The sequence below is a fragment of the Puntigrus tetrazona genome, chromosome 14 (assembly GCF_018831695.1).
Source record: "Puntigrus tetrazona isolate hp1 chromosome 14, ASM1883169v1, whole genome shotgun sequence".
Lineage (NCBI taxonomy): Eukaryota > Metazoa > Chordata > Actinopteri > Cypriniformes > Cyprinidae > Puntigrus > Puntigrus tetrazona.
Window position 1 is genome coordinate 940,816 of NC_056712.1, and position 26,818 is coordinate 967,633.

The following is a 26,818-nucleotide window of genomic DNA, read 5'->3' on the forward strand; positions in this document are numbered from 1 at the left end:
TTTAAAATAAAAATCCATTGCTTTGCAAAGCAGTTTTTACGCTTGCTGGTGGGTTTCTGACTTGTGTGGGGAAAAGGGTTAAAGAGAAGGTAGATGGAAACGCATTTTGCAAATAAAGTCTTCCGTGAGATGAGATAACTTGACTAAAAGCGGACTGATCTTGTTCCAAAGCATTTAAAATGTTAACGCGTCATTTCAGTTCGTTCTGAAATGTCTGACCAAAGTATGTTAGTATACTTTTACAGTATTACAGTTGTTTTTTACAATTGTGTTTCTTCTGAGGCGCAAGTAATTTATCACGTATGAAAATTATATTCGATAGCTCTTCCTAGTTTTGTTAGGTGATATATAGTGGCAGTTTACCAGGAAGTGACCATTTTGTTCTCTTGACTCGACTCGTTGGATGAAAACCGTGCTTGGTTTATGCAATATTGTAATTTGCGCATACGTTAAATGCGCAACTTTGGATGAAAATCACGCACTGCTACTACTACCTACTATATTGCACATTAATGTGTTTAAATGAGACTGCCCTTTACAAGATTGAGCACAGTCAAATAATAAAAAAAGAATATAATACTTTTATTTTTGCAATACAGTAAAAGTTAAATTTACTAATGATTTCTATTTCAAATAAATGTCCTTTTGAACTTTCAATTCATCAAAGAATTCTCTAAAAAAAAGGTTAATGGGTTCAATAAAACTATACATAATTAGAAATCAAAAGAAATGGGATGACAAGCATCAAATCAGCATATAAGAATGATTTCTGATGGATCAGGTGGCACTGAAGACTCAAGTAATGATGCAGAAAATTCAGCTTTATCATCACAGGAATACATTTTCAAATATATTACAAAAGTAATTTTAAAATTGTAGTAATATTGCACAGTATTGATACGTTTACTATACTTATATAGTATAAAAACACATTTTATGGTAGTGTAAGATGACAAAACTTTCTTTTTTTGGAGTTGAATATCCTTCACAGAAAAGGACAATACCAGTCCATGCTTTTAATGCCGCTTTAAAATCTATTCTGTTTTATGTCAGCTATTTTTAGATGATCTGCTTCTTTCAAACAGCGGCTGATTCCTCTCTTAATGGGGCGGTAGCTTTCATTGCCGAGCTGCTCTCATGTCTGGCTCAGTGACAAAGTGCCTATCTGGTATATCTACAGCTAATACGCTAACCGCATCAAGAAAGCTACGCTAGGTAGCATTTAATCAATGCCAAGGCACAAGTGAGACAGACGTATTTGTGAAAGTGGGCCATTTTGGGCATCGGGTGGAAACTATAAATACCAATACATTTAAAAGGTGCTGTATAGAGCATGAAAATACCATAATATTTTTGCAGATATTTCAGAAACATACTTGTCAATTTGAAAAACAACCCTACTCTTTCTCCTGTGAAAATGTGCATTCCGGCCCAGAATGCAGGACTTTGCGCTTTTTTTACCCAATCGTGTTTCAGAACCCTGGGTTGCCAGTTGGTGGAAATCCCAGTATATTTCATTTAATTAACTGTCATGTGCGCTCGTTCCTGTTGGTGTTGTCAGTCTGGCAACCTGTGTGTGTGTGTGTGTGTGTGTGTATACACATGCATATACACACATACACATACTTAACATCCCATACACATTTGTTTTCATTTCCTTTGTTTTGTGTTTATTGTCTATCAGTGACATTGACAATGATCTCTGCTGTCTAGGTTGTGCTGGTGGCAAATTGTCAAGAGTGAAAATCTCCGTGTCTTGAGGCTTAGACCTGCTAATTTTATACCAAAGTGCCCTCACTAATTCTCATTAAAGAAAGAGGTCAGGAAAGAAAACAAATACTTATACACTCCATCTGGCATGGATGCCACTTTCCATTAAATGGTACAAAACAGAGCCTGCAAGTCTTAATTGTTTTTATGTTTTCACTTGTGAGTGAAAGGAAATGCTTTGTTCTTTTTAATGCTGTTTGCAGTAATATACTGTTATTTAATTGTGACCATAAATTGCAAAAAGTATTTTTTGTACTGCATGTAACTTATTTACTGTAATATGCCACCAACAAAGTTTCCAGATAATTTGTCAAACAATCTGGATATTTTTTAAAAGGATTTCTATTTAAAAAATGCTCTTCTTTTTAAAAAGTTTCATTCAAGAATCCTAAAAAAATATCACAGGTTCCAAAAAAATATTAAGCAGCACAATAGTTTCCAGCACTGATAATTAATCCGGATATTAGAATGATTTCTGAAAGATCATGTGACACTGAAGACTGGAGTAATGCTGAAAATTCAGCTTTGCATCACAGGAATAAATTAGATTTTAATTTAAAAAATTTAATTAAATTAAAAATTTAATTAAAATTAAAATAGAAAATTGTTATTATTATTGTCACAAATATTTCACAATATTTTTTCTTGTATTTTTATTAAATAAATGCAGCCTTGATTAACATAAGAAACATCTTTAAAAAAATATTACTGTATCCAAACTTTTATATATATTTATTTGCAAAACAGATAACTTCATTTTTTTTTATATATATATATATATATATATTTTTTTTATTATGTTATTAAGTTTTTATTTTATTTTATTGTGTTAGTTAGCTATATAATATATTATGGATTTTTTTTTTATCATTTACTTTAAATTATTGGATGCAGTTTTGATAGTCAAGACCTCAGGATAACATCAAAACCATCTTTTATGATATTAATTCAGAATGCAGTGGTTTTATTATTACAGAATATTTCACTGGCCACAAAACTCAATTGAATAAACCGTAACAGACTGGAATACCTGTAGAGATTTCACTTTCCCATGAATGCTGTCTTGAGATGCCCGCAGATCTTCATTAGTCTCTGACGAGGGCAAATCAGACACGAAGACACTGTCATGTGACATGGCTTTGTTGCCCATGTTGATCTTGGATCTTTGAATGAAGCAGAGAAAAGTTTATATAAATCCTCATAATCCTTAATAATTGGTAAAGCGATTGGGAACTGTATTCCCTCACCCGTGGTCATTGCCGCTGTTGGCGTTGCTGATGGTTGGCTCTGAGGTGTTGACGTCATCACTCGATTGACTGGCCTTTAAACCACTTTCGCTCGATGGTGCAGGACTTTCCTTCCTCTTCTTCTTCACAAAAAAATTCTTGAACGTCTGGAATTTGGACTTCTTTTTCCCTGGATTAAAAACACGACGTAAACGTTTTTAAAGAGCACCACTTGAGAAGACCTCTCACGGGACAATTCTGAATTTTTCAAAGGCTTGAATGCAGCAAACACTGAACATGTGCTTACAATTAGTTCGCTTATCTAAACATAATAAGTTCAAACTTGCAGACTATCATGTTTGCAGGCCCTCAGGTCTTAGAAATGATATATACAGCACGTTTAAACAATCACGTCGTCGATTATGACGCAAATACCACTTGCATTGGGGTCAAGATGATAAAGTGAGGAGTCTCACTGAAGTACATCTGACGGTGAATTGCTGTAGTTTGCATAATACTATAATAAATGTGTTTATTTAATAACTGTTTAACAAAATGTCATTGTAGACACATACATATTCCTCCTGGTGTCTTATGTAAGACTAATTTATTAATTTTAGTTGCCATTAATGTACTAATTGTATTAGTGAAATGGCTTTAGAATCGATCCACTGTTACTTTCATTTTAAAACTCATTTGTTAATGAGCCCAGTGAGGTTTAATATTGAATCATTTCACACAACAACATTGTTGAACACACAACTGAGGCCCAAAACCCCGTTTAGTGTTAAATCAAGCGATTTATTTAGTTAATCAAATTATGAAGTTCAATGAATACAATGAAATTTTCGTTTTTATCATATAGATGTCTCCATGCATAGCGGCCAATAAAAATCCGGTGTGTATTTTTCATGCATTATGACTTGTGACTATGACATCACCTGCAGTGTTGGGGATTTCAGCCAGTTTGAACAATTAGATTACGAACTGATTTTATTCATCGGAAAGGTTAAGGTCCAGAAAGGCTTAAAAAGCCAAAACAAACATTAAAAGGTCAGTCTCATTCTACTGAAAAAGCCAGTGGTCTTTAAAGAAGTACAGCTGCATGAACAAAACTAGGATGAAGACCTTTACTAGTAGAGTCTTTCTACTGAGAACGAGCACTATTCTCAGCGACGGCTTGCACTTGTTGTAGGGAGATTATTTAACAACAACGCTAGCCAGTTGGCCTGTTTTAAACATCCTATTTATGCTAACAACCACTGACTCCAATTACAACTCCAATCCAACATGATTCTCTGGAAGCATCTTTACAGCTGAGTTAAGGCTCAAAAAAAAAATAATTGTAAAGACATAAAAACCAGACTTAATTTTTTCAGCTGTGACCCACCTCAGCCCCTAGTATAATAGCATGCAGGTTTAATTGGTGTGGAATCGATTCTGAGCTTGTTTTTTTCCCTGAATATGGAACATGTGTGCGCTATGCTTTCATTTACATGCCTTCATTTATACCGTATAATATTTAATATGCCATTACAGAACTTCCAAGTTTAGTTTAATATCAAAAGGTGTATAGATGTAGTTGCACAGCCGTAGATCAAGAATTGTTTCGAAATCGGATTGTGACTCCGAGAGTCTATTTCAATGCTAAAATCTCCCAAGAGTAGTCACGATAGAAATGTCTTATGGTTCCCACATTTTACTTTTTCGCAGTGCATTCTTGAAATGACTTCCTCAATGAAGGATGCATGCCATTTGGCCAAAATAAGGAATCTCAGCTATGTTACTGCCTACCCTTTGAAACGGTCTTTATGTTTGCAGGTGATTTCTTTAAAAATGCTGTCTATGTAGGCAGCTCGCTAGGTTTTGGAACAGAGCTAGTCTCAGTCAACAACTCAATAAAAACTTTCTTTGGTGGGTGAATTTACTGCTCTCCATGCAGTCTTTGAGGACTGGATTATGACTTTAGGCTTTGTGTATTGGTTTTCCCTTGCTGTCTGACATCCTGCCTCTCTCGCTCTCGTCTTGAGGAGAGTCACATGATGTAGCTCTACTGGCAAAGCCTACAGTCTCCAGCTGGGGCCCGTCTAAAGGCAGTAAACAACACACAGAGAAAGAGATCTCACTGTCTCTTTTAAACCACTCAATGCTCGGTTATTTGATTACACAGTAAGGGATGCTAAATATCGCCTTCTAAGAACAGAGCCTCAGTATGTTTAAATGCAGCCACACTAAGTGCCCTAGGACAAAGTTTTGAATTGTTTACTCTGTTTACTGGTTTTATTTTCAGGGATGTACAATAATTGTTTATGCTAGTATATCACATTAAATGCTACAATAAATTAACTTCATCGATGTCAAAATAACAGAGTAATAATCAAACAACTACCAAATTCAAAATTACCTTTTAATATATTATAATCACGTCTTTTTCCCAGGGTCTGCACTGCATCTTTTTGAAATCAGTCTTTTAAGTGAACAATACAGTCCCGTTCACTATCATGACTCATGTTTTCCATTCAGGCCTCTCCCTTGTAGCAGAGCGACGCGATTGCTTTTTCTACCTTTAACCACTAACTGCAGCATGAGCAAACAGTCTTTGCAGGCTATAAAGGATATTATTGGTAAGATGAACTAACAGAAGATATATGGACCTATATGGAGTCTATGAGTCAAAGCATATGACTGTGAATAAAAAGAATACAAAAAAAAAGAAGCTTCATTCATACCAACTATACTTGGATCCTTACATGGACGCACGCACTGTAACGGCAATGATTTTAATGAATGTAACCCTGGTCATGGATCAATTACCATCATCCTGTGGTAAATCTGTACAAGATTAACACCTCCCAAACAAACCTTAGCCACTGGCTAACTCTTGAACTTAATAGACTTAGATAGACCCGCAATCCGATAGAGGAGATTATCGGGGCTCTGAGAGCAACCTATTTTGTGAGGAAATGGCTAATCCACATCACCACGCAGGCCGACTCTGACGGTCTGGGCTTCCTCCTTCCCACACTGAACTGGAGAGAAAGGTCAAATGTCGGACAGCGGAAAGCATGCTCGTATGGGAGAGAAAAATGTTGGCTTTGTCTGTGTGCTAGATGACTTCCTGTCAGAGAGACCCAGCATCGTGCGTCTCTTCATGAGTTCAGAGTGCCCTAATGCTTCACGTCTGATCTCCATATGAGGAAAAATGTATGATAGAGTGAGATGGATGTTCTCGTTGTTCACATGGATACTATAATCACCGAATGGGACGTTACCTGAACACTCTTCCGCTGCTTCTGACGGTTCAGTAGAGCCTGTGACGTCTGGAGATCCTGAGGCCATGATGTCACAATCACTGTTGACAAAATAAAAAGAGTTAGGTATGTCAGATAACTCCTGAACAGTTATTATGGAGAGAGAAAAAAAACACAAAACCTCATATTTAAGAAAAACTTAAAAACTAGGGTACAACTTTAAATAAATTTGAAAATTAAGAGCAATTATTTGTAGTTGTGAGCTAATTTATTAAATTTTCATGCTGTTGCAATCCAATGTGGCCTTGTTTGGTTTGTGAAAGAGGTGCAGTTACAGTTTACAAATGCTCAATGACATTTCTTAACCAAACACCAGTAATTCTATCCAACATGGAAAGCTGTTTGGTTTAAAACAATCGACTTCGGTGTAAGTAGTGCTTTACACACTGCTACTAGCCAATGGACTTTTTTCCACCGGCAATGTATAGGCAAAATTAATGTGACCACACCATGACAGATATTTTGTTAAGCTGTAATAAAACAGGCTTTAAAATAAAATGAAATGTTGTGATATAAAATGTTGCCATATTTACAGGTGAATGTCAAGGAAAAGTTAATTTCAGTAATTCAACTCCAATTGTGAAACTTGTGTATTAAATCAATGCAAATGTAATGAGTAAATCAATTCACAATCTCAAAAAAATAGAATATGGTGACATGTCAATCAGCTATTCAACTTAAAACACCTGCAAAGGTTTTCTGAGCCTTTAAAATGGTCTCTCAGTTTGGTTGATTAGGCAACACAGTCATGGGGAAGACTGCTGATCTGACAGTTGTCCAGAAGACAATCATTGACACCCTTCACAAGGAGCCTAAGCCACAAACATTCATTGCCAAAGAAGCTGGCTGTTCAAAGAGTGCTGTATTCAAACATGTTAACAGAGAGTTGAGTGGAAGGAAAAAGTGTGGAAGAAAAAAGGTGCACAACCAACCGAGAGACCCGCAGTCTTATGAGGATTGTCAAGCAAAATCGATTAGAGATTTTGAGGGAAATTTAAAAGAAATGGACTGAGGCTGGGGTCAAGGCTTCAAGAGCCACCACACACAGACGTGTCAAGAAATTTTTACTACATGTGTCGTATTCCTCTTGATAAGCCACTCCTGAACCACAGATCAGGTTAGAGGTATTTTAGCTAGGCTAAGGAGAAGGAGAACAAGACTGTTGAGAGCAAGTTTTGTGTTTTGTGAAAGATGAGAGCAAGTTTTGTGTTTTATTTGGAAACCAAAGTCCTAGAGTCTGGAGGAAGGGTGGAGAAGCTCATAGCACAAGTTGCTTGAAGTCCAGTGTTAAGTTTCCACAGTCTGTGATGATTTGGATTTCAATGTCATCTGCTGGTGTTGGTACATTGTGTTTTTTTAAACCACCGTCACTGCACGTGTTTACCAAGAAATTTTGGAGCACTTCATGCTCCCCTCTGCTGATCAGTTTTTTGAAGATACTGAATTTATTTTCCAGCAGGATTTGCTACCTGCCCACACTGCCTAAAAGTTGGTTACATGACCATGGTGTTGCTGTGCTTGACTGGGCAGCAAACTCACCAGACCTGAACCTCCTAGAGAATCTATTCGGTATTGTCTAGAGGAAAAAGAGAAACAAGACACTAAAAAATGCAGATGAGCTGAAGGCCACTGTCAAAGAAACCTGGGCTTCCACACCACCTCAGCAGTGCCACCAACTGATCACCTCCATGCCACGCTGAATGGGGCCGAAATTAACGCAAAAGGAGTATAGTAAATTAACATTTTCCAAAAGGCCAACAATTCAGTTTTTTATTGGTCTTATGAAGTATTCTAATTTTTTGAGATTGTGAATTGGTGAGTTTTTGTTAAATGTTAAACTTATTCTACTAACCCTAAACCTACCTAATAGTCAACTCTGAGGGTTAGACATGTAGTTGGCGAACTAATGAGAATTAGTTGAGTTACAAAGTTACTTATATTTAATATTAAGTCTAAAGTGGCCTATTAAGAACATTTATCAATATACTTTATTTTTGTTTTACTTAGTTTCTCGTTATTTGTATTCTTATATACACCTCTGCTATTTCTGTTGAGATATATATATAAACATAAAAATGATCTACACCTTTATTTTTAAGGCATTTAAGGATCCACTGATAGCCAATGTTTTCACCATGACATCACATACACTAAGCAAGTTTTCACCAATTACTAAAAAAAATGTAAAATAAATGAAATGATTAAAATGATTAAAATGAAAATGTCTTTCATGAAAATTAAGACCGATTAGGTCTGTCTTCTATGGTATGTTTGTCAATATTGTCCTTCCTGAGAGCGTGCCCACACCCCTGTCAGAGGGTTTGTAACACCCAAGGACGCACAGGAGGTGTTGGTGATAAGCCAATGCTGACTCATTTAGATTACAGCAGTGGAGCCGAGTCACTCCAGTGGATCCAGCATATCTGAAGTAGCAGACTTGCTGATACTAGCAGCCCAAAACAGATTCCAGACCAGCTGAGGCCTTAATATTTGTCCTGATGAGCGTCTACAGCCTAATCCTGGATCAGACTCTCCTCTGGAACAACTCCAGCTCTCAAGGAGGAAACTCTCCAACAGTATCTATGACAGACAACTGCAGCCAGGCCGGAGGAACGGCCAAACAGGATGTGAAGGAAATGTGCAGACTAGTTCGACATGAGTCAGTTTGACTAGGAGTATTCCAGTTTAAAAAAAGCAAGATATATGATTGTTTGACAGTTTACTTTTCTGTTTTACACTATAATGACTAAGGTAAAGTAATTTTCCATAGAAGCGGTTTGCTTTATATATTGCATGTTGTGTAGTTTCAGTTTAATTAAAGAGTAACTACACCCCAAAATTTTTATTTTGTCATTAAACACTTAACCCCATGTTGTTCTAATCCCGTTAAAGTTTTGTTTGTCTTCGAAACACAATTTAAAATATTTTGGATGACTGTCCCATTGACTACCTAACAATTACCACAGTCAAGGTCCAGAAAAGTCTGAAAGACATTGTCAAAATAGTCCTTCTGCCACCAGTGGTTCAGCCATAACGTTATGAAGATGACTTCAACAAATTCGGCACCGTAGCACCACAAACAAAATATGTTGTTCAGTGTCAGCTGTGACACAAAGATACACCATGTATGTATATTTACAACTTTATTTAAACTAAAACAGTGCGTCTGTGCAGCTAATACAGAGCAGCGTATGCTATTTGAGTGCAGCGATACTACAGTGATGCTACGATACCGAATGTCGTTTGCTATTTTTGTTTTCATTTTTCCATACATAAAGTAAAGTATTCTCGTAGCTTCATAACGTTTCGGCTGAACCACTGATGGCAGATGCACCATTTTGACAATGGCTTTCATAGTTTTCTGGACCTTGACAGTGTTCATTACTAAGTCAATGGTACGGTCACAAGCCTCCAATTTTCATCTGAAATATCTTAAATTGCGTTTCAAAGACAAACAAAGCTTTTAGAGTTTTGGAATGACGTGGATGTAAGTCATTAATGAACAAATTTTAATTTCGGGGTGGAGTTACCCTTTAAAATCGACGTCCAATGTCCTAATCTAACTGTGATGCAAGTTCTTGCACACGGGTTGTATAAGTATCACTTATATACATCTATTCATCCATACATTCATGTAGCCAACACATCTGGCACTCAGTCATCACTCCCAACCTCCCATTTGTACCACTTCCTGAACTCTACTCATCCCACCATCCACTTCCTGTGAGAGTAACATTAACCAGGCTCAGGCGGGTTTCTGCTACATTCTTTCAACAACCTAACAATGAAGCAAAGTGCCAAATATTTTCTACTCAAAACTCCACAGTGTTTGTGCCAGGTATTCGTGCCTCTGTTTTGTGATGTGATACTCTTCAAATCAGACCTTGAAATGTGTTTATCTTTTAAACGTAAGCAACGGGCCACGTGACGGTCACAGCTAAATATAATTCTGATTCATATTCCCTGTTATGCTTCACAGTTTTGCCAAACAAAGACAGTGGGACAGCTTGAGACGAGTTACAAGCCAAACTCCGACTGAGCTGTCAGCTAATCCAAATAAACATTTTGAGCATTTTGAAACACTTTAGTTTAGGGACCTTTTGCTTAAAATGCTAGTAATATGCATGCTATCATATTAATTCCTAATTTTGTATGACCCTATTTTAGATTTCTTAACACTATACCTTGCCTAAACATAACAACTACCTACACTAAAGAAGTAAATAGGAGTTCATTGCAGTTAGTCAACAGTGAGAATAGGACACCAATAATCATTTCTGCATGTTGCAAACATTATTTTAAAAGAAACATTGCACTGTTTATTCAGAAGAAACAAAAGTAATACTTCTTCTGCCAAACTATTCAAAGAGAACAATGTACTAAAGTATATCCAGAAGAGCAAAATTAGTCAAATTCAAGTCATCAGTGATTCTATCTGGCATGTCTGCCAAACATTGCTTAACAAAGCTATCACACAGAGCAGCTGAGCCAAATGTCATTCATATTCAATATTCATGCAATACAAAAGAAGGCTATTTCACAATTCAAGCACAATGAACATTTTCTTGGTCACTCCTCCTCTATTTAGTGACTGAACCCATCAGTGTATTGTTAATTTTGTGATTAAAGTGATTATTCTAAATGATTAAAAGATGGACTAGTGGATGATAAAACATACATAATGAAGTATTATCATGAGGCATACACAATTTTTTAAAAGACTGTGTTTTTAAAGAAAGTAACACTTGTATCTGACAAATTGACAGCTAGTTATTTTATAATGTTTATAAAGGAAAATTTGACACTCAATGCTGCAGTAATGATGCTGAAAATTCATCTTTGCATCACAGGAATAAATTACATTTTAAAATGCATTAAAATATAGGATTGTTATTAGAAATGGCAATAATACTTCACTGTATTCTCAATAAAATTATTCTTACTGCGTTTTAATCAAATAAATGAACCACCAACATTGAACTTTTGAATGGTACTGTATTTAAGGAGAACAACATTATTTACGTATGACTGATGGGTTCGTTCAACCATCCAGAGCACCCTAGAAAAATACTAAAACTAGTCAAAACAATCCGTATAGCAACAATTGACTCCGCAGAGGCAAGCGCTCCTCACATTTCCCTCCTTGCAGTTTATACAAGAAGCCCATTCAACAGACTGAGACCGTTCTTGTTTGAGCTTAACTGTGTGCTGGACATCACATGAGACCGGATAACAACAGTCAGCTAATGAGAAACAATCCTCCTTACCATTTCATGCAAGTACTATCTGTCCTCCGCTGCTTAATAGACACCAGACTTGCAGTTTCTTACACACCGCTGCTAAACATGTTGTGCAGATTTGTTCCAGCGGTTAGAGGGGCCGGTGTGACATCAGAGCACATGGATGACCCGCTCTCGATGTCATCAGATAGCACTCGTTCATTTCCTCTGTCTATCTCAGGGGAAGTGCATATAAAGTCTGCCTTACAGATTCACAGACGACTGATTCACAGATAGCTTATGCTGGCGTATGAAAGAACGAGACAAGAACAACCACAGATACAAAGAACAGTCATGGCTAAAGCATAAACACACACCATAAATCACTATCATGAGGATTTTTCGAAGGAATAATAAACGCGTGCACTCATACTTGGGGTTGTTTTGTCCAGTTATTGCCTAAAGGGTGCGATTATGAGTCATGTGACGCTATTATGATCAACTTTGCAGTTGATCTCTCGGTCTTCTTGATCCACTTGGGTGTTTAAATGATTGTTTCAGGCAGTTCTTTCACTTAGTTCTCCACAAAGGATTGTAATTTTGTTCGAGAAAGTACAATAGCACTTTGTTGTTGTTGTTTTTTTTTTAAACTCAAGAAACTTTTGACCCTTTCAGGTCAGAATTGCGCGGCCTGTGTCAAACACTGGATGAAGGACCACCTGGGATTGTTCACACAGCTGGTCTTGTGTCCACACCTCTCCTTCACAGACAGTTTTAGGTCACAAAGAAAACAACTTCCCTTACAACAAAGTACCGTGGCAGTACCGTGGTACAGTCCTACCTTAGTAGAGAATTATTACTACACTGTACGTAATCTCTATATAATGGTCTGCAATTTCTGGGCAGAGAGCTGTCTGTATTCCCCTGAAAAATGTAAACATATTGGCTATCAAAACATTGCTTTGCTTGTTTGAGCATCTCGACCAGCTGACCAATAGCGTGAGTTCAGGGCAGGACGATCAGTTTTGTCTGACCAAAACCTGCTTTAAAATCTGTCGAAATAGTGTACTAAGGCCCCATGCACAGGGTTTAACACACTTTAACTGTATACGCATACATTTTGTATCATATAGGCATTTTAAACAGATGGATCCAGCATTCTGGGTAAGTGAAACCAATATTTTTTGCTATTAGGACCGAGAGTGTATAAATATGGAAACGCTGGAAACCCTTGCATTTTCGTGTGGACAGACAATCCGTATATCTTCTGAAACGATAATGTCAACAGCCCGCATCTCACCCCTAGTTAAACACTATGGACGTAACAATGCACACTGAACCGACTGAAAATTCATTATATATATATATATATGTGATGATTCAAATGGCTAAGAGTTTAAATGAATCAGTACATTTGAGGGTGGGAGTTTATATCAATGCATTTCTGATTGGAACATTGTCTTCAGAAAATATTTCAATTTCAAAAAGAAATGCAGACTTCAGCATTCTGTTCAAGAAATATAAAAAGTCATCTTTTCATTTGTAATTTGTCTCAGATCTCATATTATCAAAATATATTGAGAGAAAATCATATTGTGAAATCAGTATCATGACTCATATCGCACTGTAAGCCATGTTAACCATTAAATATACTATGTATATTGTAATATACACACATATATATACATATGCACATATATACACATATACATATACATATATATACATATATATACACACACATATATATATATATATATACACATGCATATACATATATACCTTCGAGGCTTAACACATGTCTTCTGAAGCAGAACAATGAGTTTTTTGTAACAAAAATATTTATATTTTTATAATTGTAACTTTCCGCAATAGCTGTATGCACGTTTATGAGAGTGGAGTTTCAGCTTCTTCTGACTTAACTTCTATGACTGTATTTGTCTATAAGAAGAAGTTTTACTTCTGAAAACATGTGGTAGGCTATAATTTTACCATATACAACTTCTACAGTATAATACTTTTATGACATTTTTGGAGCTCAATAGCATGGATTACTAGAAAAGAAAAATCACCCTGGATGCAAAGCATCTTCTTTTGCCTTACAAGGATTAAAGAAAGTCATACTGGTTTGGAATGGTACAAGGATGAGAATTTACATTTTATGTGAGCTCTTGCTTAACAGCGTATCAAGCAAACCAAACTGACCTCTTTCCCAAGAGCCTTTTCTGACTAAAAAGCGTCTTCTTATCATTACCCGGTGCGTGACTATGATAGCAGTGAAGTCGTTCAGAGCTCTACAGGGACTAATGGACTGACCTTGGACTGCCTCCAACGCCAGAGTTCTGTGAAGACGTCCGACGTTTCATGTCTTAACTTTTGGACGTGGAGAGTAAGGGAGGAATAAGAGAGAGAGAAAGAAAGAGCAAGAGTTAGTGAAGCATTGAAGCAGAAGATATTAGCAAGCATGCTAGCTGTGTTAGCTTCAAACATTGTGTTTTTTTTTTTAGAAAAACTACCAAAAACGGAAAAGTGAATTTAGGTATTTAATATAAAAAATACAAATAAATAGCAAAAATGAAATTTAAATGAAATGATTAGTGTTAAGTGTTAGTTTGGAAAGTGAATTAACGGTAAATAAATTGTTCTTAAAGATTACATTTAAATTAGATAATAGCAAAGGTAATATAAATCTAAACACACATGGAAATGCACTATTAAATATATAATATTAACTAATATATCCAGAATTTGTGTGCATAACATTTGCTATTACACCGTTCTATTATACCACCATTTTTTATGTTGTCTACAAATTAAAAAAATTAGCAATGTACATACTGAAAAATAGAGTATATAGACTCAAAATAAATGAAGCATCTAATTGTGCAGCTGTGTCAAGAGCAACTGCAAATTACAACCGAAATGATTATTAGTTATTAGAAGTGTCAACCCTCGTCATGCAACATCGTGACGATCGGAGCCGTCTCACGTAGCGCTGCTTTAGACCCGAGCTTCTCCACAGGCCTCGATGGTGAACAACACACCAACAACAAATTTAATGTAGTGATGGACTCCCTGATGGACTCCCTCAAGTCACACCATCTGTCAAGTACCTCAGAAAATGTCAAAATGATGTTCTCCTCTGAGGCTGAAAGGACAGGCTGCTTTCTCCAGACATTAGTTGAAGTGGATGACATTGATGGCAAGAAAGTGAACCAGGCAGAGAATCTGTTCATTATGTCACAGGCCCTGTGGTCCTCTGTGAACCAGTGCAAACAAATGTCTAATTATGGAGTCCTTTCCTACTAATTCTACTGTTTGGAGTCAAGAGGTCTCTTCAGCTCACCAAGGCTGCATTTTATTTAGTTTTAAATACAGTAAAAAAAAAAAAAGTTATATTTTTGCACTATTAAACTTTGAATATATTTTAAAAAGTCATGATGCAGATTAGAGCCGTTTTGTTGTACGTGGAACTGCAGTTCCAGAGCGCTTCATCAATGCCACATTAAACCAGAAAGCTGAACATGCGACGCTAACTTTCAAATGCATCAGTTTTCAAAACTCACAAAAAAGTTCTGAACTAACAACCTAATATCCCTCACATAATTATGCGACAATTAAGCTTTATTAATCAAAAATGTGGTCCTGCAAATCATACTTTGTGTGAAAAGGAATACAAGTTGTACTGCCTAGTGTTTATTTTAATTGGAAACGGCAGCGTTTTGCAGAGGCACGTATTTCCAATGCGCCAAAGTTCATGTAATGAGTTTATTAAACCAGCTGCAGTCACCACTCAGCTCAATCAGTTGACAACATTAGCTAAAGTGGTGACCATCCCCATATCATTCCTTAATTATATCATAAGAGAAAGAACATCCCAAAACATTTATTGGACATAATATGGCTTCCTTACAAAAGAGTTATAATTCTTTTACTTACTGCTTTTGCTAAGAAACAGTATCAAAATGAAAGCAATCTTTATGAAAGTTCATAAATGCAATTTAGCTTTTAAATAGCCAGCAACCCATAATAGTACTGATTAGCATGTTGTCTTGGTTAGCTTCTAATATCTAGCAAAATGTGTGGTTTTAGGCCTAATTTATACACAGTTCCTCATGAATAGGAAATTAACCTTGCACATGCAAAGTAGTAAGTTATACATATATAACATACTAAGGTTGCTTAAACTTTAAAAGTTAGTTTACCCAAAAATATAATGTCAATAATTACTCATCCTCATTGTGTTGAATGAGATTTCTGCTGAAATCTGAGAGCAATCTGACCCTCAGTAGACAGCAACACAACTGAAAGGTCCAGAAGCATATAGTAAGGACAGCGGTAAAACATTTAACGTCAGAGGTTCAACCACAATTTTTACAAAGCTGTAAGAATACTTTTTGTGTGCAAAGAAAAAAAATAAAATAAATACAATTCTGCTCCAAATCACACATTATGGAGAGTACCTCTGCACGTGGAAAAAAGCATGTGCATGGTGCTGCTGACATGGAACATGAAAATAATTGTTGCATAACATTGTTTGTTTTCCTTGCACACAAGTATTCGGTTAAATTGTTATGATGGTACCATTTTTTGCAACTATTTTAACAATGTCCTTACTACATTTTTAAGGCTGGGAAAATTCAGTTGCTTCAGAGAATTTTCATCAAAAACATCTTAATGCGTGTTCCAAAGATGAAAGTAGGCCTTATAGGTTTGGAACGATACAAGGGTGAGTAATTAATGACATCATTTTCAATTTTGGGTGAACTGTCCCTTTAAGTACGACACTAACATCTTGCGCAAAATGTGGAGTTTTTTTGTGAATAAAACTGCACAGCTGTGTATTTAAAGAACCCTACAATTACAGATACAGAACATTTATCAAGCCCCGAATTCTCTATAAAAATATATATTTTGCTCTTTTCATTCAGGCAGATATTTAAGGCAATACCACCGCATTCGCTCAATGAGCTGTGTTTTGGAAGCCCTTTGCTGTTGGCATTGATTGATGGATTTAAAAAAAAAAATCTAAATAGTTAGCGGGGGCAGCATAAATCCAGACGTACTACAAAACCATCTGTACTTCTGTGGTTCTTCTGAACTTTAACCACAAAATACAAAACTCTTTTAGCCGTGGCTGAAGCAGCAGAAAAAGAGCGGAGCATTCTGGCTATCTGATTACCAGATGATTCATTATTAGAGAATCCAAAAGTAAACCCCAGAAGAAAACATTTTTACAGAGGTAACACATGCCACCTTTTAACTTCAAATGAGTGGGAAAGCTGAATTACGTTTCAGGATTAGAAAAGAGTTTCAAATAAAGTCGACGCACCGATGCTTCTCACCCCACTCCCCACAATATGCAAATTTAACTGGCTCGCACTTTAATAAAACAGTCTCTCACTGACTTGAGACTCCTTTGAGAAAACATGTCTTAAAAGATAGCAGAAGCCTGCTAAAAGCAACAACCTCATCAACTACGCAAGCTCAACATCAACAAGCTCAGAGGTCAAAACCAATAGGGGTCAGAACATTAACATTTAGACTCTTTTTTCATGGGATGGCTCAAGTTTCTTGCCAAATAGATACACTGTGTAGATACAAACAAAGCAGCACTCTCACTGGAGCGCAAGGACCATAAATGGTGTGAAAAATGGAGGTAGGTCAGAATGTAAGGATGAAGTTGGTCACAGTCTAAACCTTTAGCATACTTTCAAAGTCAAATTTTGCATTAATACCTGAATAAGGAACATTATGTTTCAACAACTAGTCCAAATGCTCTTATTGTACATTCTTCCAGTCTCTGGGGGGGGGGGGGCTGGACTAGGAGAACAAACAATAATAAATGGCAAATTCTGTGAAAAGAAATGATAAACAAATCAGTCTCTTTTCTAAACTTGCAAAGAATCTGGACGAAACCCAATGGTAAACAACATGTTCTCTCAGCGGTCTTGGAATACCAGCCAGTGGTGATGAGTAGGGTCTTGTTGGACATGTCATGAGACCATTAGATAGAAGAGCTTTTAAATAGACTCTATTTGAAAGACTTCAACTAAGAAGCTATTATAGTGCGTTCACAAAAAGAAACCCTACAGTACAAAAGACTTCAAGTGAAGTACGTGCTTGCACTCTCAGAAAAAAAGGTACAAAAGCTGTCACTGGGATGGTACCCTTTCAAAAGATTCACTTTTGTACCTTATTAACCTCTAAAGGTGCATTTATGTATCTTAAAGTACCTTTTGAAAAAGCACTAACCCAGTGACAGCTTTTGAACCTTTTCTTTTTGAGAGTATGTACCAAAACAATAATTTTCATCAGCGCTCCACTAATAAATACAACCATGCCACAAAAATGCAACCCAAGCACAATACAAGTATGAAGAGTTTTGTAACTACATTAGAAGTCATTTTAAATGAGGTTTTCACACAAATAAATCTCTCCAACTTACTTTTTGCCACCAAAGCAGCTGTAAAATCGAGCCATGGTGTCAAAGTTCACCCCCAAAGCAGTGTTTCCTTAGCGCATCCTTCGTACAAGGTCCGAAAGTGAATCTTCGCATCCGTTTTATCAAATCGCCAACATCTCCTTGCCCGGATCTTCACATAGGTTGTTTGTAAAAGGGCAGAAGCTCACAAGACTGTGTACCCTTCACAGGGAAGATACATGTGTGCTCCAGTAGCCTGTCTCTCAGGACTGAGCATGCTCTCCGTCTCTTCCTCTTGGATTCCCCCCTCCCTTCCCTCTCCAACCCCCGTCACCTAATCCAGAGAATCAGCTGCTATTGTCTCACCCCAGCGGCTTACCGCCGACAGGCCGGGCGTCATTTGATAATTAGATGGGGCAGCTCCCTGAGGAGATACCACCTTTGTGTCTGAAGGGGGGCTCGTTCTGGCCCATCAAAGGGGGTTGGAAAACCAGTCTGATGGCCAATACAGCTTGAATAAATCATTAGCAACTATTAACCCAATATTTAGTCACTTACTGCTCAAAACGGTTGAACTTAAAGGTTCTTCATTGGTATCAATAGTTCAATAAAGAACCTTATATCCCGTTTCACAAAAATTCTACACATATTTAAAACGTTCTTTGGTGTTCTTCTAAACCCAAATGAATTCTTTTATGTCATCACTGTCAAAGTTCCCTTTTAGGACCTATATTTTTAAGCGAGCAAGTGTTCACGCATGTACATAAAAACACTTGTTTACTTTAGGCGAAGGGTGACCGTTGAAGAGCCAGATTCAAAGGCTGCATATGATATGATATTTGACTCTAACGGAAGCGACTGGACGTTTTAGTGACAGAACGTAATCATAAACACCGTTTTCTTTAGAAAATGCGTTGTGCACACAACCTCAAACCATAAGTCTGCACTACACACAAACGTTTCGCCTTCCTGCCAGTTTTGAATATTTTCCTTCCCCCTCAGGCAAATCGTGCAGGAGAATCCGACAAAGTGTAAACAAAGCCTTGCGCCCGGCCGCTGCTTTTTCTTAAATACAAACAACAGCAAGCGCTGGCTTTCGAAAAAAAGTATTCGCTTCTGGTTGGAGAGATTCACGCCTCATACTGAATAGGCAGACACAGACGTCAGCTTGACACTCGGTGATAGCCGTCAAAGCCCTATATTTTTACCTCACACATATGCTGAACAGAGCCTCTGTGGGGTTGCGCTGCAGGCGTACCTCTTACAGTCCTCTTTCTCAAAGCTGCGTGGAATGTCAGTCAGTTTGAAAAAAAAAAAAAAAAAAAGCATGAAAAAAGCCAGGTTGGTATTTCCTGAGACCTTTTTGCTCTGCCGCTGAAGAAACCCATATGCATTTCATTTCAGACATACAGTTTCTGAAGAGGGCCATGAGGCTGAGCTTTATCGGCGCATTCATTCAAGCAGTCATTGTATGCGGCTGCATGATAATCAGCGAAACATTCTCCTTGCCATCCTTCTAAATGTCTTTCTTAATTAGGGAATACAGGAATGTACTACATTTTAAAAATTCACTTGTTTTGGTTTACATATACACAGCCTTTTAAGATGACCCCAAAATGCGATTCAAATATTATACGTTACTGATCAAAAGTCTGGGGTCAGCAAGACTCTTCTGTAGTTGAAAGGGGAACAGAAAAGTTTATTCAACATAATGCATTTATTTCATCCAACGTGACATTCGGTAAAAACATTAACCATATTTCAAATTATTGCTGTTCTTTTAAACTTTTTATTTAGACAGTAATTAAAAATGTGTCAGTTTCCACAAAAGTATTACGCGTTTTTGAGCAGCAAATCAGTATATTAGAACGATTTCTGAAAGACCAAACTGGAGTAATGATGCTGAAAGTTCAGCTTTGCGTCACAGGAATACATTTCTTTTTAAAATCTAACCAAATAGAAAACAGTTACTTTACACTGTAATAATATTTCAGTTTTTACAGTATATTTCGATCAAAACAACTGCATAGAGACTGCAAGTTTTATTGTCCCAAAACCTTTTAATTTCTTTTCAGTACACATTTATAGTCCCAAAATTATTATTTAAACCTTTACAGTGTGGGTTTGGCAGACGCTTGCATTCAAGGTGTTCCCTTGCAGTCGAACCCATGACCTCCGCGTTGCTGATATCATGCTCTACCTGTTTGAGCAACCCCGTGTTTGTCGCCGTCGTTCCTGATCCCGATTTTATTCGATATGACACGCACGCTCGAACCCGTAAGTACATTATCACAGGCGACGGAGCTGCAACACTAACCATCACTCAATCAGACCAATCACCTCGTAGGCACAGAATCAGCCAGAACAAACCAGACGGCATTCTTTTAAAGACCTAGACACAGTCATGAATATTTAACCCCCGAAAAGTGCCAGGAACACCCCGCCTCCCGCCCCAAATTCAACTCCGTCAATCCCTTCAACAGTCTTCACTGACTCGAGTTTCTTCAGGCATCTCCTGCAGAGAACTGTTTCTTTTCTTTACAAAGCTCTCTGAATTCCAGCCCACATCTGGAACACATCTTCTGAGGCAGCGCTCTACCCCACGCTCTAATTAAGGCCATGTATGCCAAACTGTAAATAACCCAAGAAATGATACCCCTTGGCTCAGAGGCCCGAAAAGCGGGACAGCGCCGATTGAGACGGTTCGAAATAACTTAGATGAATATACAAGTTCCTGTCGTCACGCAAAGTCTATCCTCTCCTGAGAAAAACAAAGCCGCGAGCCCTCCATGTGTCCGTTAAGTCCTTTACTCTAACAATAAAAAGCATCCAGCTGGGTCCACACAGCTTGACCATCGAGCACAAGCCATTCAGCTGCTCTTTTCCTCTGTCCGTGACCGGTTAACTTTGCATCCCCGTTTTCCAGGCTTTTAAAACCTCAGTGTGTGGCGTTTCCGGAGGGAGGTTTCCAAATGGAGCATTTTAATAGTTTAATGAGATGATGATAATAAAATAATTGCACCCTGGGTTTTTTACGATGCACTTCTTTCCAAAGTTCCTTTACAGACACAACAGGACAATTAACCTGCCTCATCATCAAAAGATACTTTACAGGACAACAGGCTCCATTAGCACATGCTCGGAGGGGTTTATTTACTCAATAAAAATACAATTTAGCCATTTGCCTGTTTAAACGATTCGTGAGAAATACACAGAAATTTTACGAGTGATGTAATTTAAATACAGATTTTGTGTGACGCGCCATCTCTTTTTTTAGGTACTTCTAACTGTTGTTCTTGAAACTTATTGTATATATGCACATTTATACTTTGTATACACAGTACACACACATATTAAAACAAACAAAAACTTATTTTAGATGTAATATATATTTATTTACTTATATATTATCATTATATTTACCTATATATTTTCATTTATTTATTTATTCAGATTAAATTAGTTCACATTTTGGGTGAACTTTTACTGAAAAAAATCCCCAAAAAACATCCACTTTCAAAATTCTCTTCATGCAGTATTATTTTAATATAAATATTACTAAACACTATAACAGTTTTTATTTGAACTTATTTTTATTTTTTTATTTTATTATTGAACTTATTTTTATATTTTGGTTTTCATTTTAATGTTTATTATTTTGCCAATTTTTGGGGGTGTTTATCATATTGTATATACATATACATCATAAACACACACATTATATAAATTCATATTAAATTTCATTTTTAGATTTAATTTCAATTCATTTTTATTTTTTATTTCAACTAAGGATTTTTTTTTCAACATTGTTTTAGTTTTAATTAACTATAATAACCCTCAATTATTACATAACATGGCGTGAAAATTTTGTTTTTGTTTTCAAATTGTCATCAAGTCCAAAAAAAGCAGCCCTATTGTTGGAAGTCAACTTCCAAAACAGTTGCTTTAAATATTTTAAGATTAATTATAACATTTCACACCACAGCACCTGCTTGAAACTTCGTCATCTTCTCCAAATAAGCTACTAATTGCACAAAGCCTAACTTCAAAAGACGGACGTGATTCTGAGGCCAAATTCAGAATGACTCTTTTGATCCGAACATATGAAGGACATTGATCATGAGGCTGTACTGTCTGTACAGTAATCAGCATACACACTACTGAGAACAAGAAAAGGCTCATTTGATCTTCCCAGCAGGCCCACAGAAACCGTTAACACCCTTAACGCAGAGTTAGGGCATTTTCCCTAAAGAACAGAAAACTGGCAATTCAGATTAGAACAGGTCTACACTTAGTTAGTTTATTTTAACAGTTTATTCTTACAGGCCTTGAGAAGTCTAAAACTTTTTTTGTAGACATGTTGGTGGTTAGATCATACCGTTTAAAAAAACTGATTTACAAGCAGCATTGATTATACATGGATCTAGCCATTTCTTCCAAAATGTAACTAGTGTTTCATATCTAGCTAATATTTTTCATTATATCTCGCGAGAATTCCGAATCATTTGGGTTTCGCTTTTCTACAAACAAAATAAGAAAACAAGGATATCACGCAAACATGACTTAGAAACAATCACATTACCAAATAAAAAATGCGAAAAAGTTAACAAAAAAACGACTAACTAAAAAAAAGGTATTAAAATAGCAAAAATAACGTAAATACGTAAAACGTCGCAACAATTTCAGGCATTATATCGACTCAATACTCTGAATATTCGCATTATTAGAGCACACTGCTGGATGTTGTGAAGTTATTCTCTTTTACATTACAAAATATTATTAAAAAAGGATGCTACTTTAAACTCAAACCGCTAGTTACAAACGAGCACATTATTCGCTGGACTTAGCGGAAAGTGATGGAGATGTTCGCTTCCCAAACTCCCCAAACAACCGCTTTGTCCGGCGCAGTCAGCAAAAACCCTCAAGAAACCCTCAACACAAGCAAACTCGCTCGTTAACGCGTGAACGCAGACAGGTACTTACAAAGCGAAGAAACTCCTAGAGATATCTGGTCATCCTTAAGCGAGCGAAACCTCCGAGATTTCCTACTAAAAACATTCTCCAGCGTCATGTGTGAGTGAGTGAAGCAGGACGAGGCTCGACGTCGCCCTCTGTCGTCGACAAAACCCGCACGCGCTTTCAAAACGTGTTTAGAGCCGCTTCCAGGGGCCTACTGCCTACTGCCTACAGCCTACTGGGAAGATAGATTGAGAGAGACTTCACAGGGTCGGCGAGATATACAGGAAACACGTGGTTGGAGTAAATAAATGAGCTTTATTTGATCAGATCTTTACTACTACTTGAAAACACCACAAACACCATCAAAGAGACAGATTACATCAGCAATATTTTTAACTGACCATAGCAATACAGCAGGCCTAATATTAAAAGGTTTTGCTGCTGTTTTTCAGTAACCCTTGGTTTTGAACCATTGGGCTCTGGCAATGACATCATTGGCGTAGTCATCTCCTGTGGTGCCGATGTCCATGCGCTCGTACGTTTGGACGTTCTTCACACCTGCGTTGTAGGCCGAGATTCCCCCTGAAACGGACATCATACCACAACTGAGATCTGAGAGTGGAGCGAACGCCTTCTGTTTGCATTTAATAGTCTTTTTTATGCTATTTATGTTTATTTGTACCTCAACCTACCTTTAAAGCATTGCTCTTGTGTCCACTTGGGGAATTTTACTTTAATTTCTTTAACGAAGCTAATGAGTATGTCGGTAGCTTGTATAATGTGCAGCTCACTGTCCCATACACCCGTTGGAGCGTGGTAGCGTTTGTCAACCTAGAAGAGACATATTCAAAAGAAAATGATTGGAAATGTTCAGAAATATTGAATGTACTCTGTATTTCTTGTATAAGAAATGGTATAAAAATTATATCTGCAGCTAACATCACCACCTTAAATCGTATCTCATCACTAATGTGCATTCTTATATTACTTATATTTTGAAATAGAGTGAATGAGTTCTTCTGACCGACCTGCATGAGGCCAAAGCCATTGCCATGGTCGCCCCATCCATCCTTCAGAGCGGCTCCGGCTCTGGACTCTCTGAAATGATGGCAGCAATCACAGCCGGGTCCATCTGCTTTGCTTTGCCAACTTTGATAATTACACTCTTGTATTTTTCTATCCGGATCAGATCAGTCTCGGCCAGTTTTTTGGAGGCCTCAACCCCTATGACAAGTTTTAAACGTTAATTAATACTGTAACATTTAGCACTTTGCATATATTGGCAAATGAAAGAAAAGAATCATCAGTCATGCATTCTCACCCTTTATGGTTAATTTGTCTTGTTTTGCCGTTTTTTCTGATGCACCTGTGGTGTCTATTTTCAGGATGTCTCCATAAAGGCATGCTAGAAAGAACATGGAAAATATCACTTGAAGCCCTTAAATGATTATGTATGCAGAAAATATATGTAGTGCTAAACTATCACAAAATAAGAATATAGCTTCATTAAAAAAAAATCTAATATTATATGACTTACCCATGATGTTGATGTAGAACTGCTGTGAAAGAGTTTGATGAGCTTTGTCACTGAAACAGACCTGAGCGGGGTCTGATTATATATGATCACAGAGGGAGTGGTTTCTCTTTCTTCCCAGATGTTCTTCCTCTAAGGTGTGGAGAAATGTAAGGTTACAAAATCTGCTGCTGTGAAGGAAAAAGAAATTATAAATTTATAATGTGGTCATAGATCACACCCAAGCAAGTGAATCATAAGTAGAGGCTTCATAAACCCCCAAAAGGTATAACCACCTTTGATTGATGTAGTTAATGACAAATTAAAATAAAACTGTGGGAAAGTTTTTTTTTTTTTTTTTTGTTAGGACTTGTACCAGTGAAAAGGAGCTGGCCGTTCCAAAACCTCCTTGATTATATGTGAAGGTAAAGGTGAAACCTCAAGAGGTCAAACAAAGTACTGTATTAGGTCTTTACACTTTTATTATATCTATTCATTTATTTATATGAGGCAACTCCATTACAAACATATAAACTCTGCAATCTTACTAAATTGCCTTGGAAATTCCTAATATTAATCTGAATTCACCACAGACAATTCAAACAACTACTAATTGAAACTACTAGTGAATTAATTTCTTGAATTCTCCAAATATGTAAAATCCAATCCAATACATCCCTGAAGTATGTTTTCAGCGTCCAGTCAAGAAGCTACTATCACTACCTCAATCACACATGAGCACTCATGTACGCTCTCATCTCTTACGTGAAAGCAATGATGGCTAAAACTGCTGTGCTGCCTGGGCCCCTAACAAGGATCTTTTTAATATAGATATGGGAAGACTACTCATTAGAGACACATGATTTGAGTGATTCAAAGCATTTTATTTTATATAACAAATAGAAAACCAAATAAAGAAGAGTGAACATCGATTAGAATAGCAAAAATATTATTAACAGTCACCACCTATGGTTCCCATGTCCATGTGGCCTTGATATTCCCCCTGAATCAGACCTAGGTAAAGGAACAACTGGACCTGCTTGCTATGGTCGTGTGTGAACAGAACATCAGTTGTCACCTTACTGCACAGACAACACAAGCAAGAAGAAGGGATTTCAGATTGTAAAGTGAAGAACGTAATGAAGCCCACAAAGAAACCATGCTCTTAGTGAAGTGATGTTTAAACTGGCAGCCCTTTATTGAGACCTTTATCTGACTGCTCAGGCCCCGTTTACTCCTGATATTAACATGCTTTTTTGTCACTCTTATCACAAGTGGATAACGCTAAGTACAGGTATAAACAGGGTGTAAAATTATTTGATTGCTGACAACTGAGCAAATATGTAATCATTGTGGGATGTGTTGCTGGAAAGCGTGCTTGCCAAACAGGATTCAAACTTTGCCGAGTTGAACTAGAAAGTTTAGTTTAGTAGTTTAGAGTCCAGATTGTTCGGTGACGTAACGCTGCAAAAACAAAAGTGTCAGAAACTGTATACAACAGCTGTGTGAGCTTATTTTATCCACTGGGTCGAAATATCTGAAAAAGACACATTGTAGAGCATCTTCATTTGATAACAGCACATGCAGCTGAACTCTGATGTAATATTAATATTCATCTACATGTAACCATGCTGTTAAACTTCCACAAAAGTGCAAATGACACAAACACTGTGAATAAAGGATGCATCTATGAATAAGTGCTTTAGGTAAGTACACGTCTGGGTTGCAGATTATCAATGCAGTGATGCTTACCAAAATCCAAATAAGCAGCATCCATTGTAAATACATGTGCATTCATGCTAAAGCAAGTAAAAGGGTCAACTTAAATGAAAGCACTTTCAATTCTGTTGCTATATTACAGCTGGTTGGACAAATTCAGCACAACCAGAAGCACAGTCTCCTGATCTTGAGCAGCACCAACAGCATGAGCTTGACTGAGAGAAAAGCTTTTTTGGCCATTACTTTGACGCTCATTTCCTTCCAGGGGTACACTCATCAGAAGGACAGTGGGAAAAACAAGCTTGCATTGCTCTCTTTGCGTTCTGACCTTGACACTTCAAAAGATCTAGAACAGAAGGCCCCAAACTTGGTCCAGTAGGGCTGTGTCCTCCAGAGTTTAGCTCCAACTTGCCTCAACACACCTGCCTAGAAGTTTCTTGTACGCCTGGAGTGAAGGAGCGGATCTCTGCTTGCAATATGGGTGTCACCCAATCTGGAAAGAGAGGCAGTCTGCGTGGAAACTGAAGTTGTACAAGCGCTCCTGATCATCTTTGCCACCCATTTTGATGCTGGTGGAAGTGCTCTTGCAGCATTTCACGATGAACGGCAGGGAGCCCATGTTGAAATCTGCAATAGCTGGACCACCATCATGTGCTGAGAAACACTCTTGCTGAAGA

The 26,818-nt window shown here is 37.2% G+C and overlaps 2 protein-coding genes across 2 annotated transcripts in view; both read right to left on the reverse strand.

Moving 5' to 3' along the window:
• zgc:66433 (uncharacterized protein LOC321250 homolog) overlaps nt 1-6,335 on the reverse strand; it is a 19,148-nt gene extending 12,813 nt beyond the window's left edge. Inside the window, exons 1-5 of the mRNA XM_043257931.1 lie at nt 6,269-6,335; nt 5,978-6,025; nt 5,006-5,083; nt 3,018-3,186; nt 2,801-2,933 (exon numbers count right to left, since the gene is read on the reverse strand). Of these exons, the coding sequence (XP_043113866.1) occupies nt 2,801-2,933; nt 3,018-3,186; nt 5,006-5,083; nt 5,978-6,025; nt 6,269-6,335 (495 nt within the window). The remainder of the gene's footprint in view (nt 1-2,800; nt 2,934-3,017; nt 3,187-5,005; nt 5,084-5,977; nt 6,026-6,268) is intronic.
• Nucleotides 6,268-26,770, reverse strand: LOC122358034 (lysozyme g-like). Its single transcript, XM_043257770.1, is given in 7 exon segments — nt 6,268-6,348; nt 22,934-23,491; nt 23,602-23,740; nt 23,938-24,011; nt 24,014-24,133; nt 24,231-24,314; nt 24,447-26,770. Coding segments are annotated over 6 exon segments (555 nt in total). The 5' UTR covers nt 24,451-26,770; the 3' UTR covers nt 6,268-6,348; nt 22,934-23,357.
• Nucleotides 26,771-26,818: the final 48 nt, after the last annotated feature.